General features: G+C 47.2%; 2 protein-coding genes across 2 annotated transcripts in view; one reads left to right on the forward strand and one right to left on the reverse strand.

The window, feature by feature from the left end:
- Nucleotides 1–135: 135 nt before the first annotated feature.
- On the reverse strand, nt 136–1,464 carry LOC122380217. Its single transcript, XM_043363203.1, has 2 exons — nt 989–1,464; nt 136–879 (listed from the first exon to the last, which is right to left on the reverse strand). Exons 1-2 carry the CDS (start codon nt 1,201–1,203, stop codon nt 627–629), a joined length of 468 nt encoding a protein of 155 aa, XP_043219138.1. The 5' UTR covers nt 1,204–1,464; the 3' UTR covers nt 136–626.
- Nucleotides 1,465–12,402: 10,938 nt separating this feature from the next.
- Nucleotides 12,403–13,897, forward strand: part of LOC122380220 (E3 ubiquitin-protein ligase MIB2-like) — a 29,779-nt gene continuing 28,284 nt past the window's right edge. Inside the window, exon 1 of the mRNA XM_043363204.1 lies at nt 12,403–12,630. The gene's annotated coding sequence lies outside the window, so the exon portion shown is untranslated. The remainder of the gene's footprint in view (nt 12,631–13,897) is intronic.

Raw genomic sequence — 13,897 nt, forward strand, 5'->3', positions numbered from 1 at the left:
AACAGATGGTAGAAGGCACATTAGCGGCATTACCGAGTACCGAGATCTCTCCGGCAACAGCAGTTCAAAGTAATATGAGCCGTAACTAATATTGATGACGAGTTCGTTTTCTGCTTATCCGCAATGGTAACGATATTGTGTTGAACATTGTGTATTACGCCGAGTGTTACAAAAGTAATAATTGCAGGTACATTATCAACCAACATGGACAAAAAGGATAAAAAATGGCACTTCTAGGATCAGTGAACCCTTAGCACATAAAGCTAACGTTAACATGTAGGTAGCAGTTGAACATATTTAATTGTTACACTTTATCGTTACAAGATGAATGCAGAATTATCTCACCATTTTTAAATGTAAAGTAATGCAAGGTATTTGAAGCATTGTGTAAGACATCCAAAGGCGTCAGTATTTTAATCGGACGGCAATTGAGACATGATACGACTTTGACGCAATGACGGTAACCGTCGCCACAATGGAATACAGTGTCTTAGCTGAGTGTCAACTGGCGTGACCTTTTCCTAACACGATGTCTTATCTTCCAGCGCGTTCACCCCGCTGACTCACCCTGTCACGTGCTACCCCTGCCCTCCCCCTTCCCGTCCCTCTCCTCCGCCCGCGGCTGGTCACCGTATGTTGACCTGCGAGAAGGGCAGCCACCAGGACTGGCAGGGCGCCGGCGGCGGACACAGCCGGCCGTACACCGTCTTGTCCAGGTTGGTGAAGCTGTCCAGGTAGCTGTCGGTGACGCCGCCGAAATGGCGCCGCTCGTAGTAGCGGTAGTCACCGTTGGGTCTCTCCGTGTAGGCCCACTCGCGCGGCTCGCCGGAGCGCAAGTCCGCCGCCGAACCGAACTGTAGCGTCGACAGGTTGTGGATGCTGAAATATAATTGAAATAAAATCCATTACCAGGGGCAGGAACCTACTGCATGGTGTTCTCAAACTGGAGCTGATTGCATCTTTTGAAGCTCAAAGTAAACGAACTTACGTGAACTTTTGTCGTCCAAGGAAATGCTCCCATTGCCGCGTGTATCGATGGTCTAGGTACACACTGGTGTTCGCCGCTCCAAACTTGGAATGGATCGTGTTACCGAAGTCTTGTCGGAAGCCGCCCTCCCTGGCGTCAATGTTGTAAACGTATTTTTTACCGCAGCCTCTTCCACAGTCGTCGGCCGCCGGCTCCTTTTGCGTAGTCAGTACCATAACTGTCGACGTATTCCGTTTAATGGAAAATATCTAATTTACGCTGAAATTGCACTTGTGTAACTATAAAAGCTAGCTCGGGATTAAATTTAGTTATTTGTTTTCACACAGAATTTAGTGGCGAAGAATTTAATATCAAGCCGAAGTTTGGCAAAATTTTCAACCGAACAACGCATCGAAAAGAGGAAAATCAGCCCGTGACACTTTGGGTTTTGGTGCTTCCTTTGAATGGTCAATTTCTTCGAATCCATATTGCTTCGAAACTACTAAGAACCATGCTGAATGTATTGAGAGGGATCAATTTGCCGCAGCCCTGGCGGCGGTGCCCGCGGCGCTGATTTCAAGTCGGCTTTTCCACTTCCTCGGTACCTACATGCTACATTCACCCATTGGCCTCGGGCTCGGGGCCGCCTCGTCGGGCTCGCCTGACCTTTGATTCAATCCGGGTCTTGACTTACCAACTACATTTTCAGGTCTGGTTAGGTCAGTGACCTATGACGTCCAAAATGAACCTCTGCAAGGGCGCGAGATGGTCAGGAGGACGCCGTTAGACCATGAGAAGGACGTAGTGCTGTCAAAAGTTCGCTAAGTGATTAAAAATGCTATATGATCCAGGGGCGCTGAGAGGCCAGAAGGGCGCCGAACAGTCAAGGGATGCAAAGTGGACAGAGACATAAGGTCGCGAGACGGTCAGGAGTGCGCCGTTAGACCATGAGAAGGGCGCAGTGCTGTCAAAAGGGCGCCATTCTCCCAGAAGGGCGCCGAGTGATTAAAAACGCTATATTATCTGTAAGAATCTTGATATTATCCATGAACGCGAGGCGGTCAGGAGACGCCGTTAGAGTATGCGAAAGGCGCCGTGATCTCGAAAGGGCGTTTGTAACATAAGACTTGTGGGTGCATTTTCATCATTGTGGGGGCATATTTCAGGATTGTGGGGGCATCTGCCCCCACAAAGAGATATAACTACACCCCTGTCTGTGACCAATTTTTGACGGACATGTTTTACGCCAGTTATCCCCGGTGTAAAGAGAGAGGTTCATTAACAGCGACAGCGGATTTATTATAAAAAGGCGGCAGCCGGCCACTTCGTCGGCCGGCCGCGGCGGCGACCGCGGGGCCAGAGAGCGAAGTTACATTTCCTCACACACATTACGACCGCTAGGTGGCGGACGCACTGACAGCGCGGAACCGAAGTCTAAATTACGGCCAACAGATGGCGGGGCACAACTGGGGTTTCCATTGGAGCCACCAGATGGCACGGCGAACGTCTTCCCCGTCTTCCCACACCAGTCGGCAGTTACACTGGTGTGGGGGGCCTTGGTGTGGGGGCGGAGCTGAGACTACAGCAGGGCCTCGGCTAAGGAATTTTGACTGGTGGGCCACTTGGGCAGCGACATGGACTGACCTTCGTAGCCATAGCCCACCCACCCCCAATTTTCGATTTCTCTCCAGATTTCGGCCACTTTATTCTGCAAAAAACGTCAGGATGGCATTTAAAAAAATGTAAAAAAAAACGGGGCTCGACCCCCCCCCCCCCGACTCTTCAGAGAGAGGAGAGACATGGGACCCACAACCCTCTCACCGGTGATACTCCGGTAGTGCACATAAAATCGCACAAGTATGCACAAAATATTGACGCAGATTATAAAACTTTGGACGATAACTTACGGCCGGTCGGATGTTAAAAATCAGCGAGCCCTGAGTGGATCGCTCGCCGATTAGTCGGAGATTCGGAAGCGGTCGGAAGAGATCGGGCGTTGTCGGGTGGATCGGGAGGAATTGTGAACAGCACGAGTGCATCTTTATATAAGTGGGTTGTAGCAGGAACCCCAAAAGAGGGTTGTAGCAGCAACCCCAACATCTCTGAAAATGATCATGAAGCCTATTGGTGTCGCATGGAAAAGAATTGACTCAAAAGCCCAAGCGCACTGCGCGTGAGTGCGCAACCCTGATATTTTCTTTAATTAAAAAAAGTTATGTACATTTCTGGTGAACAGTGTCCCAAACTTCCGATTTGTCTTGGGTGTCTGAGTGGAAAATTCTAGCCACCCAAAATGTGAGAGTGGAAAATTATCCTTTCTTATTCTTGAGTGTCATCTTCAGCCCAAATGAGAATTTTTTGGAACGGTGACTGTGAACGGTTCGAAATTCGTCCGACTGGTCAGATGTGTGACTGCAAGCATCATACCGGTCGTGAAGACGCATAAAGGCCGTGTTACACTGCCGAATTTTGGCCACGACCCTGTCGCCGAATCACGTCGTGTAGGAAATCGGCGAACAGTTCACCGACAGAGGCGAACAGTTCGCCGACAGAGCCCGATTTGCAGACAACGGGTGGGGCCCCCCCTAATCGTGCGCGGGTCGAAGCTGATCCATGATTCGGCGAACATCGCGAATGAATGGCGAATCTGTTGCGAATAGTCGGCGATACCTTGGCAACAAGTCGGCGCACGTAGCGACATGTCGGCGGCGACTCGGCGAGTGTTTGGCGATCATGTTCGTTTATTATAAGTTCGGCGAACGGCCACGAAATTTTCATTTTTCATGAAATATTCGTGGCGGTCGTGACGAACCGTAAAAGTCGCGCGGTGGGCACCGACTGGTCTGCGAAATGCCAAGACCGTGGAAGAAAGATCCCGAATCGATCCGCGACATAGGATGACTTGCATATTCGTGCACATTCGTGTACCAAAATTCGGCAGTGTAACAAGGGCTTAAAGCCGAATTTTGGTACACGAATGTGCACGAATATGCAAGTCATCCTATGTCACGGACCGATTCGGGATCTTTTTTCCACGGTCTTGGCATTTCGCAGACCAGTCGGTGTCCACCGCGTGACTTTTACGGTTCGTCACGACCGCCACGAATATTTCATGAAAAATGAAAATTTCGTGGCCGTTAGCCCAATTTATAATAAACGAACATGATCGCCAAACAGTCGCCGAGTCGCCGCCGACATGTCGCTGCGTGCGTCGACTTGTTGCCAAGGCATCGCCGACTATTCGCAACAGATTCGCCATTCATTCGCGATGTTCGCCGAAACATGGATCAGCTTCGACCCGCGCACGATTAGGGGGGCCCCACCCGTTTTCTGCAAATCAGGCTCTGTCGGCGAACTGTTCGCCTCTGTCGGTAAACTGTTCGCCGATTTCCTACACGACGTGATTCGGCGACATGGTCGTGGCCAAAATTCGGCAGTATTAATAGGCCGTGTTACACTGCCGAATTTTGGCCACGACCCTGTCGCCGAATCACGTCGTGTAGGAAATCGGCGAACAGTTCACCGACAGAGGCGGACAGTTCGCCGACAGAGCCCGATTTGCAGATAACGGGTGGGGGGCCCCCCTAATCGTGCGCGGGTCGAAGCTGATCCATGATTCGGCGAACATCGCGAATGAATGGCGAATCTGTTGCGAATAGTCGGCGATACCTTGGCAACAAGTCGGCGCACGTAGCGACATGTCGGCGGTGACTCGGCGAGTGTTTGGCGATCACGTTCGTTTATTATAAGTTCGGCGAACGGCCACGAAATTTTCATTTTTCATGAAATATTCGTGGCGGTCGTGACGAACCGTAAAAGTCGCGCGGTGGGCACCGACTGGTCTGCGAAATGCCAAGACCGTGAAAGAAAGATCCCGAATCGGTCCGCGACATAGGATGACTTGCATATTCGTGCACATTCGTGTACAGGGACCCGCAGTTGCTACTGTACACATATATTACCAATTTAGAATTGCGCTATTATTTGCTAAGTGCTGGCCATTGGAGAAAGGAAATGTAGTGCAAAGTATGGAGGAATAACACATGTTTGCTCCTAGGACGTATGTTTTGTATAATTCCTCTTACCGCAACAGATATTCTTCCAAAACTACAATCGTGCTATTTTTCCGCGCCGGTTGCCTCCCCAGAGCCCGTCCTTGGTATCGCCTATAGCTTCCGTTCCCGCTACGTGAATGAAAGTCACGTGACTACTACAGGTTTGCGCTCAGTACTAACACACCTAGCCCGAGGGCCGGTCCGTAGCGGGGAGGGGTAGAACGCCAGAGCTCCAGCGCAGTGGAGGTGGTGGTGGCCCGTATCATAAAGAGGCAACCGTAAGCAGAACTACAATTGCCGCAGTATAAGATTATGATCAAGTTTTCTTTACATGTATTGATTGACAAGAATTTGCAATGCTTATCCGATATAATAAAACGGTGTCCAAGGCCTTGGAAGAACTATAAAACATATTCAGCAACGCATAAATTTCTGATACAGGCCATGACCTTTCACCTTGCCTCCGGGGAGGACCGCTCAGGAAGCCACATACCGAACGAATCGAGGCCTCGCAGCGCGGCGGCAGAGGAGGTGGATAAACTATCGCCAGATCTTTCGGTTACTTATGTTTCCAGAAGGAGGGGGGAGGTGGAGGGTGAGGGCTGTTTTCAACCCACTCACCAATCCTTTCCTTATTAACTTATAGCTTACCGAGAAATGTAACACAATGGTGGCCGTCACGAGATGTAGCGAAGAGTGCCGCAGCCACACCGGTTTTGAGTAAACTTTAAGCATTGGAATTCAGACCAGTGATCCTGAAGCATTATTTTATTTTTGTTGTGCATAAGCTGGGATGACGTGGTTCAAGTTAATTGAGAAGAAACGGTTTTAGTTTCAGAACATTTATGAGGCTAGTCGCGCCAAATAGTATACGTTTGTTGCAAAATGTCAAATAGAATGTTGACATGCTATCCAGATGATGGAATTTATTTGACACAAGAAGTCAAAAAGTGGCATCGTTAGTCATCCTGCATACCTATAAATCGATTCCTCATCTTGGTTCGAGCTCAATAGTTCTTTTCGCGGATGATCGGTTTCGTTTTCTCTCTTTTTTTTTGGGGGGGGGGGGGGGACAGATTATGAGCCAGTAACCACCCTCCCCAGTCCCCCAAACAACAATTGTTGACAAATACTGTGATGGCCTAAAAAATGCCCTCAATTGTGTTACGTAGGAGAGAATGAGGTAAGTTGAGCCGCCTTTTGTTTTTCGTAAGCTACAGGCTAACTTACTGATCATTTTTCTGCGTTTACGGGTTGGATGGACAGAGTGGTGACTTGCGCATGTAATGGTGGTCAGAAATGTTTCATATCGCTTATTTTTGTACTGAAAAGGCTACGTCAAAAATCATCTTGCACGTTGCTCATCTTACCCCATGGGCGGGGTAAGCTGAGACACGTCGTGGGGAAAGTTGAGCATGGATAGAAAAAGCGAACCTTTTCTTTTCCCGGGCGCGGCGAAGAGTGGGCCCTTTTATTTACTCCATGGCATAGATACTTATGGCAAAGTGTTTTTTCCTCCATCAAAAAGTGACTGTTTTAAGCCTTCCAATAGCTCGTCAATTTTCTATCACGGAAGAAATCATTTTATCCTTCAGATAATCTGCAAATCACTTACAACTTGTGTAATCAACAAAGAAAAACAATTTGCTACCATTTTTATTCAGCAGAAACAAGCGCAGCTCAGTTTGGTTTTCGACAGCGGAGACAACAATGGCTTATCCGGCTCATCTTCCCCCAGGTGAAAATGGCTCATCTTGCCCCACCCGTGGCCATTTTCGATTAATGACACCCGCTAAGGAAAATAACCATGCACCGCAGATAACAACCATCTCATTTTAAAGGCAAAACATGTCTTAGTTATCAGGGGCGATACCACATGTTACCGGGTGCTGAGCGTGAGAACGTTGCCGTCTCACGTGAAAGACTGCAGCATCGTAAGCGAACGGCACATGGAAGCTCAAGTCAATTAGCGCCATAGGAGCTGAGAAACATGGGGTGGCTAAACTTGCCCCTTGGCTCATCTTACCTCACTCTCCCCTATTTGGGGCTCTCAACTTTGATTTGTTAGAGTTGTTTGTCTGTTCATTATAAAAGCTGTCAATTTTGCCGTATCATTAAACTTTTATTGAGTTTGTATTTCACACTTATCTAAAATGAACAATTTTGTCACTGGCTTCTTTTATGAATGGAATTGGATGGTCGCATGAATGAACGAATGAATAGCTCCATTTGAGCATCAGCTGAAATCAATCCTAAAATTTAATCTACCAGTCTGCAACGAAAAGGTTTAAAAACCAGTGCAAGTTATGCGCAGTTTCTAATCTATGCCGTTTTTTATTAAGTGTCTCATAGCTCCTTAATCTTGAGCCGCTTCTCTTACGATTCATTTTATTGGTGCTTACATTGTTCAAGAAGTAGTATTCGAGCTCGTTGGTCTAAAAAACTGCTATCGAAGTAAATTAAAGTGTTTCGGGCTTCGGCACTTAGAAACCAATCGATATTTAACCCGCACCCACTTTGGCATTTCTTTTCAGCGTCTTATATATAGCGGAGGGGCGTAGAAACCCTCAGCCATTCATGAATAGCCAGAGCTTCGCTGAAAAATAAAAAAGAGCGAGCTGCTCGTGACGAGAGAAATCCGATGATTTGAGGGCCCTGGTCATCGCTGACGAGAGAAAGCCAATTATTTTTATGTCCTAGTCAATGCTGAGATCTTAGGTCACTGGTTGACCTCCCAGATCAGGTTAATAACCCAAAAGCACGGAAAATTGGGTCCTGCTAGAATTTCTACAAGTGAAGTTTGCTGGGACTTGGCTTGCTTCTGACTCCGAATTTGCACTTGCTTTGATCAAAGATGATGTATCAAAGCATTTGGGGTAGGACGGGTCACGCCAGATCACCCATTAGGCATTCTGCCGGCTATCCATAGAATGTTGACCAGCACTTACAGCCTTGCAACATATTGCATAGGCACTATAACTGATACCTAAGTATGCCTAGTTTTCAAATGCTAAAATGAGTGCTAAATTTCAAACCAACACTTCCTAAAAACCACAGTAAAAAGGTGTAAATTTAAGGAAGTTAACCGAGATCATTTCAAGTAAATGACCTTAACCTGAGTTTCACGTGACCTTGGCACCCACAACAATCAATGAGACAAACATTAGATAGTATATTTTACATGTTGTCACGTTGCTAATCACAAAACGACTATGAAAACACATAGATGTGCGCTGACTTTCAATTGCTATTCTGGCCTGACATGATCTTGAGAAAAATAATCACAGGTTAAAGGTAATTTGGTTCAGGGATTTAAAACTCTCAGACAAGATGCAAAAAAAAATTATAAGGGCTATTTAATTTTCCGGGAAGTTGTAAAATTGATTATCTCCAGGGCACCAAAGAATCGTCGCAATCCTTCGCTTTGCCGCGATTTATTGGTGAAAAACAGGGGGCGCGGTCTACTTACCTCTACTTATATGTGTGGTGAGGGCTATTATTCATTTTATCTGTGTTATTAATATGCAACAATTTCTACATGAACTGAGATCAGTCCATATGGGTATGTTTTTTTTTCTGACGGACAATGACAATATAAAAACAATGCGAATAAAACCAAACGTTTCGGACAACAACGTGCCTTCGTCAGTGGAGAAAAATAAGTGTATAGGGTTAACATCGATGAGAACTATATGCGGCACCGTCTCGGTCTGGCCAGCCGGGTTGCCGATAAAATACACAAATGTTTATAAGCTTCCATGATGTGCTTAAAAAACTGCTGAAAATATTTCTTAAAAAACAAACAAAAATAACTACTTCATCGATTTTATCGAGAGAAAACATGTATGCCTAATTACTTATTTCTTGACACTGACGGAGACACTTTTTTGTGCTAAACGTCTGTTTTATTCGTATTGTTATTGTATTGTCATTCCCTGTGAGAAAAAAGGATAACTCTTCAGTTAGTAACCATAACAGCGAAACGGCTTAATGTAACACAATTCACTGTGTATACGAAACCTATAAGTCCCTAAAGATAATCCTATTTACAACTTTTTTAAAGATACAGCTTATACAGCTTAGGCATATAATTTTTTTCTGCATTAAGATAATATTCATTTATCTCCACAGAATATGGTAAATTAGTGCTGCTGAAGTTCGCTTTCGAAGCGTCTCCTCCAGGCATTCCACAGCTCTCGTGCCATTTTGGATCACGGAACATGGCTGGGCGCAGGACAGGCCGTCTGCGAGCTTGGACGGACCACGTGACCACCTCCTCCCGTCCCCTTCCCCAGCAGGGCGTCCGATCTAACCGCGCCCCAGGCAGTCGGCTCGGTCCGACCCTCCCCTTGTCGAGCCACGGCCCGGTGCCGCCTGAGTTTGTGCCGGGTGCAAAACTGGAGCAGTAACTAGCGCCGGAACTAGTAGTCAGCACGACCATCGTCAGATGGCAGGAGTAAATGGAATAAGCGGTTCCAGGTTTCAGAAGGAATGGGGCAGGAAAAAGCGCTGAAAACAATGTTTTGCTGATATAGCCATAAAAAGTTCACTGAATTAGGAGAGCAGCACATCAGTTTAAAGCCCTTCAGGTGGTGGTTTTAATAAGCACACAATCATTTCCCAATTCGCCTCCAACGGTGTCACAGGCAAAGAATACGCTGAAATACTAGTGTGTACAGAAGCAACTGCGGGTCCCTGTACCAAAATTCGGCAGTGTAACAAGATCGCTTGCAGACTTCAATCGGCTGGAAGTCGCCGACACTACCTCTAGTTTGACTCTGGCTTATATCGTGTCTATCGGCCAGCCGTCTGAGATCGCTCGCAGGCCTATCCCCGACCGTCTGAACTGGTCTGTTCTTCCACTTTTTACCCCAAGAGGATATTGCAAACAATAGGTTGAAGTTGTTTTCACAAGAATATGTTTCACCGATGGGTACTACAGCCTGAAAATGTACGATAAGATCTGCTAGTTCAATTTGAAATGTGAAAACTTAGATTTTTCGGAAAATTACTGGTGGGCCAAATCTTTGAGGCTGGTGGGTCATTTCGGGTCACTGGTGGGCCATTTGGCCCACCAGTTAACATGTTAGCCGAGGCCCTGGACTACAGCCAGCCAGCTCAACAGACGGCATAACCGACACCACACTGGTAACACGGGTGTGGTGGTGTGACCACTTTTTCTTCTCTTCCGCAATCGAAAAAAGCGAGAAGAAAATTACGAATGCCCTGGATAAAATCAGCATAGCCCTGCTTGTGATGGACTGCAAAACGAGGTGCAAGGAGCGAATGAAAAAAAAATACAAGTGAAATCACCGCGGGTGGCAAAACACGCATCACTAAACATCGCATCGTATCGAATCGTAAGGTCGTACTCGTATCACCCCAAACGAACGGGAGAGGGGAGTCGCTGAGCGCGCATTAACATAGGCATAGTCCGAATGAACAACAAAGACACTCGGGCGGGGTCACGGCTACATACGTGCTCGTACAGTCGAGTCTTGATGGGCCGATCTCCTCGGTCGACGGCGCGCGGGAGCGTCGCTCAGCGACCAGGAGCGGGCGGCCGTCCAGTGTCGGGCGGCCGCAGGGTCAGGCCGGCAGAGAGGTTAGAAATACTGGGGACCAGCCGCTTCTTCAGCAGGCTGCGGCTCCACAGTTTCCCCCAAGTTTCCCCGACTGGAATCGCACTTCGGCCAGCCGGCGGCCTCACGCAGGGGCACACCGGACGGCGGACGGTGAGCGCGGCAGTCTTCAGCAGGGACTAGGGAGTCAGTAGAATCAGAGTTGGAGTCGGCGGAGCCGCCGTCAACGGCCCGCAGCTGGCGGCAGTCTGAGGCGGTCAAACCGACAGGCGTCGAAGGCAGCGGCGACCGGCGTGGCGCAGCATGTCTCCGGCCGACAGCACCAGCAGAACCACGGCAGAGCGAGCCAGCAGACATATTCAGCTTGAAAAACAAACAACAGGCGCAGAACCGTATCTTCTGGCTTCTGTTGACGTCAAATCCGATGCTTGTCAATTCCGAGAATAAACAATACTCAGGTGACTCAGGCCACGGCGCGGACGCGCCAGCGCCGCCATCTTGATAAAATAAACCGCCTCAAATGTGCAATACGACAAGTGTCGCTGCGCCGCTTTTGGCAAAACGAACATCAAGGGGAGGCATAGGTTGGAACGCTGCCACCACGCCAGTTATCCCCGGTGTAGAGAGAGAGGTTCATTAACAGCGACAGCGGATTTATTATAAAAAGGCGGCAGCCGGCCACTTCGTCGGCCGGCCGCGGCGGCGACCGCGGGGCCAGAGAGCGAAGTTACATTTCCTCACACACATTACGACCGCTAGGTGGCGGACGCACTGACAGCGCGGAACCGAAGTCTAAATTACGGCCAACAGATGGCGGGGCACAACTGGGGTTTCCATTGGAGCCACCAGATGGCACGGCGAACGTCTTCCCCGTCTTCCCACACCAGTCGGCAGTCACACTGGTGTGGGGGGCCTTGGTGTGGGGGCGGAGCTGAGACTACAGCCAGCCAGCTCAACAGACGGCATAACCGACACCACACTGGTAACACGGGTGTGGTGGTGTTACGAAAAACCGAAACCAGTACCTACCTGGAGGCACTTAACCTGACCTCAGATGTCATCGGCTGACCTGATATTTTAAAATCGGGTACGAGCCGCTGTGTCTGGTGTCACTGGTGACGGCGCATACGGTTTTTATCGCGAGGCTCAAGGTCAATTAGAGTCGAAACGGCAAGAAGGTCGTGCTCCCCCTCGGCCTAATCTTGAATGTAGAGAATCGATAGATCCGGCCAAGGCGGTACAAGTTCCGGCTAGGGACATAGGGCAATTATAGGGACTTGTTGACAAGGAATCCTGGTTTTGGAAGTTCATTTAGCCCAAATTTAGCCCTGGTTTCGATCGAAATCCGTCGGTCTTTTTTGTATACCAGCTACCTAACGAACGCAACGACTGTGAACTTGCACTTCATTGTCGTAAAGGTGACTACTGAGTGAACTGACTACTGACTTTTTAGTTGTTTAAATATTAAACTATTAAGATTATTCAGTCTCTTTTGATTTGATTCTTAAAAGCAGCTTATGGTGAAACTTGAACGTGAAACATTGCGGAAGTTTGACATTCTGGGACTGATTTTTGGTAGACGAGTTATCTCTAAAAATATCCCAAAAGTCGCTAGATTTATAGAAATATGTTATATTTTCTCTAGTTCTCTGATTAGCGAACGCATACTTTTTGACATATCAGCGCTAGATATGTATCGGAATTGTCAACCGTTGTCAACCCCCGTTGAGCTTGTAGGATGGTTGTAAGCGTATCTCCTTCCGTGTCTGTCGGTCGGCCTTGGCCTAGTGAGGTGACATCGGGAACCGGGGGAACCGATTGCTCACGCATGCGGATGAACTTGTATCGGAGAATCTGATTGACAGTCAGTAGCGGTACCTGTACGAGGAAATATCGCGTTTGCTGCTTCAGCTTCTGTCACAGTCAGGGGCTTCAGCTTGGCAACGCGTTAGTGACTTCAGCTTGTCTGCTGGGGAATGGTGAAACGTTACTGTTGTCGAGGTGTAAAATCACTTGAAGTTTTGAGGTGAGTACTTACTTATTACTTGAATTTGATTCCTTTGTTATGATGGAAAAGGTTTAAGTTTTTAGTCCGAAGAGCTGAGGGAATTTGTCCTCAGTTTTATGATTGCTGCAGCCTGCAGGTCAATTTTACAAGAAAAATAGCTTCAAAATCATTGGACATTTTTTTACACATTTTGCTCTCTTGAAAGTAATGAATAGTATTCTGAGCTGAATGTTATCTACCAAAAGAAAGTTGCCAGCTTTGATTATTTTTTATTCTTCAATTCTCCCACATTGACAATTGACATAGACAGATCCAAAACTCAGAAGTGGTCTGGGATGCAGTGGGGCAGGCATGCTGTGGCCTGAAAGTCTCAAAATTCTAAAAATCCCTTAGATTTTGATTTATTTTGCTCTGATTCTTTGACCACTGCTGTGCTGTAAATGTAAACTTTTTCTTTTTAAGGCTGCTTCAATTTTCTTCTTTTATAGATAAACACCAAAATCCATCAAATTCGGCCTTCAGTTGCTGTGAGTGCACATTTGCCCTGGGCCCTGTCTCCCAATTCCCAGCATGCCTATGGTGCACACTGCTTGCAGGCTACTACTACTAGTGCTATTTTGCTTTTAGTTTTCATGGAAATGCGAACAAATTTGGATTCTCACTATAAAATTTGTTTATATTTCTATGGAAACCAAAAGCACAATAGTGCAAGTAGTGTGCTAGCAGCATGCCATGAAAAAGGCACGGTCACTATAAATAGGAAAAAGGGTCCTGTATGCCCCCCTTGGATCTGCCAGTGCTCTCCCACAAGTTGATCAACCACAAAGAAATTCAGTTATGATACAAAAAGAAGCTAGTCAGGGTGGGTGGTGCTGTGCATTGTTATTGGTTTCTCACCTCAATGATCAGCTGTCATTTTTTTTTTGCATTGTTGGCAAAGCAAAACACAGCCTTATAGGCAAAATATAACCAAAGATTTCGGTCCAGGGTTTTCTGGGCCCTGTTTCACCGGTGATAGCAGCAAGCTACTATCAAATTGCGCGAGCTGACGTAATGTGATGACGTCATACTGCTGACGTAAGGGGCAATTCTGGCGCACGATTGCCGCAATATTGTTCTACGTCATCAGCTAAATGTTCGAAGTTAATGTCAAAATTTTTCCTAAACCCAACTTCTTTTAAATACATCATATTGAAAAAATATATATCAAAAATATATATACTATCATGACTGCGTAAACTCTTACTTTTAGGCTCATACGTCACTTAATGCCGCCGCCAAGGTC

Source organism: Amphibalanus amphitrite, unplaced genomic scaffold (genome assembly GCF_019059575.1).
Source record: "Amphibalanus amphitrite isolate SeventyFive unplaced genomic scaffold, NRLGWU_Aamphi_draft 000093F_arrow, whole genome shotgun sequence".
NCBI classification, from domain to species: Eukaryota; Metazoa; Arthropoda; class Thecostraca; order Balanomorpha; family Balanidae; genus Amphibalanus; species Amphibalanus amphitrite.

Coding starts and splice junctions, on each gene's coding strand:
- LOC122380217 (XM_043363203.1), bottom strand. CDS start 1,203: ATGGTACTGACTACGCAAAAGGAGCCGGCGGCCGACGACTGTGGAAGA. Junction 880..988: donor CTTGGACGACAAAAGTTCAC/GTAAGTTCGTTT, acceptor ATTATATTTCAG/CATCCACAACCTGTCGACGC.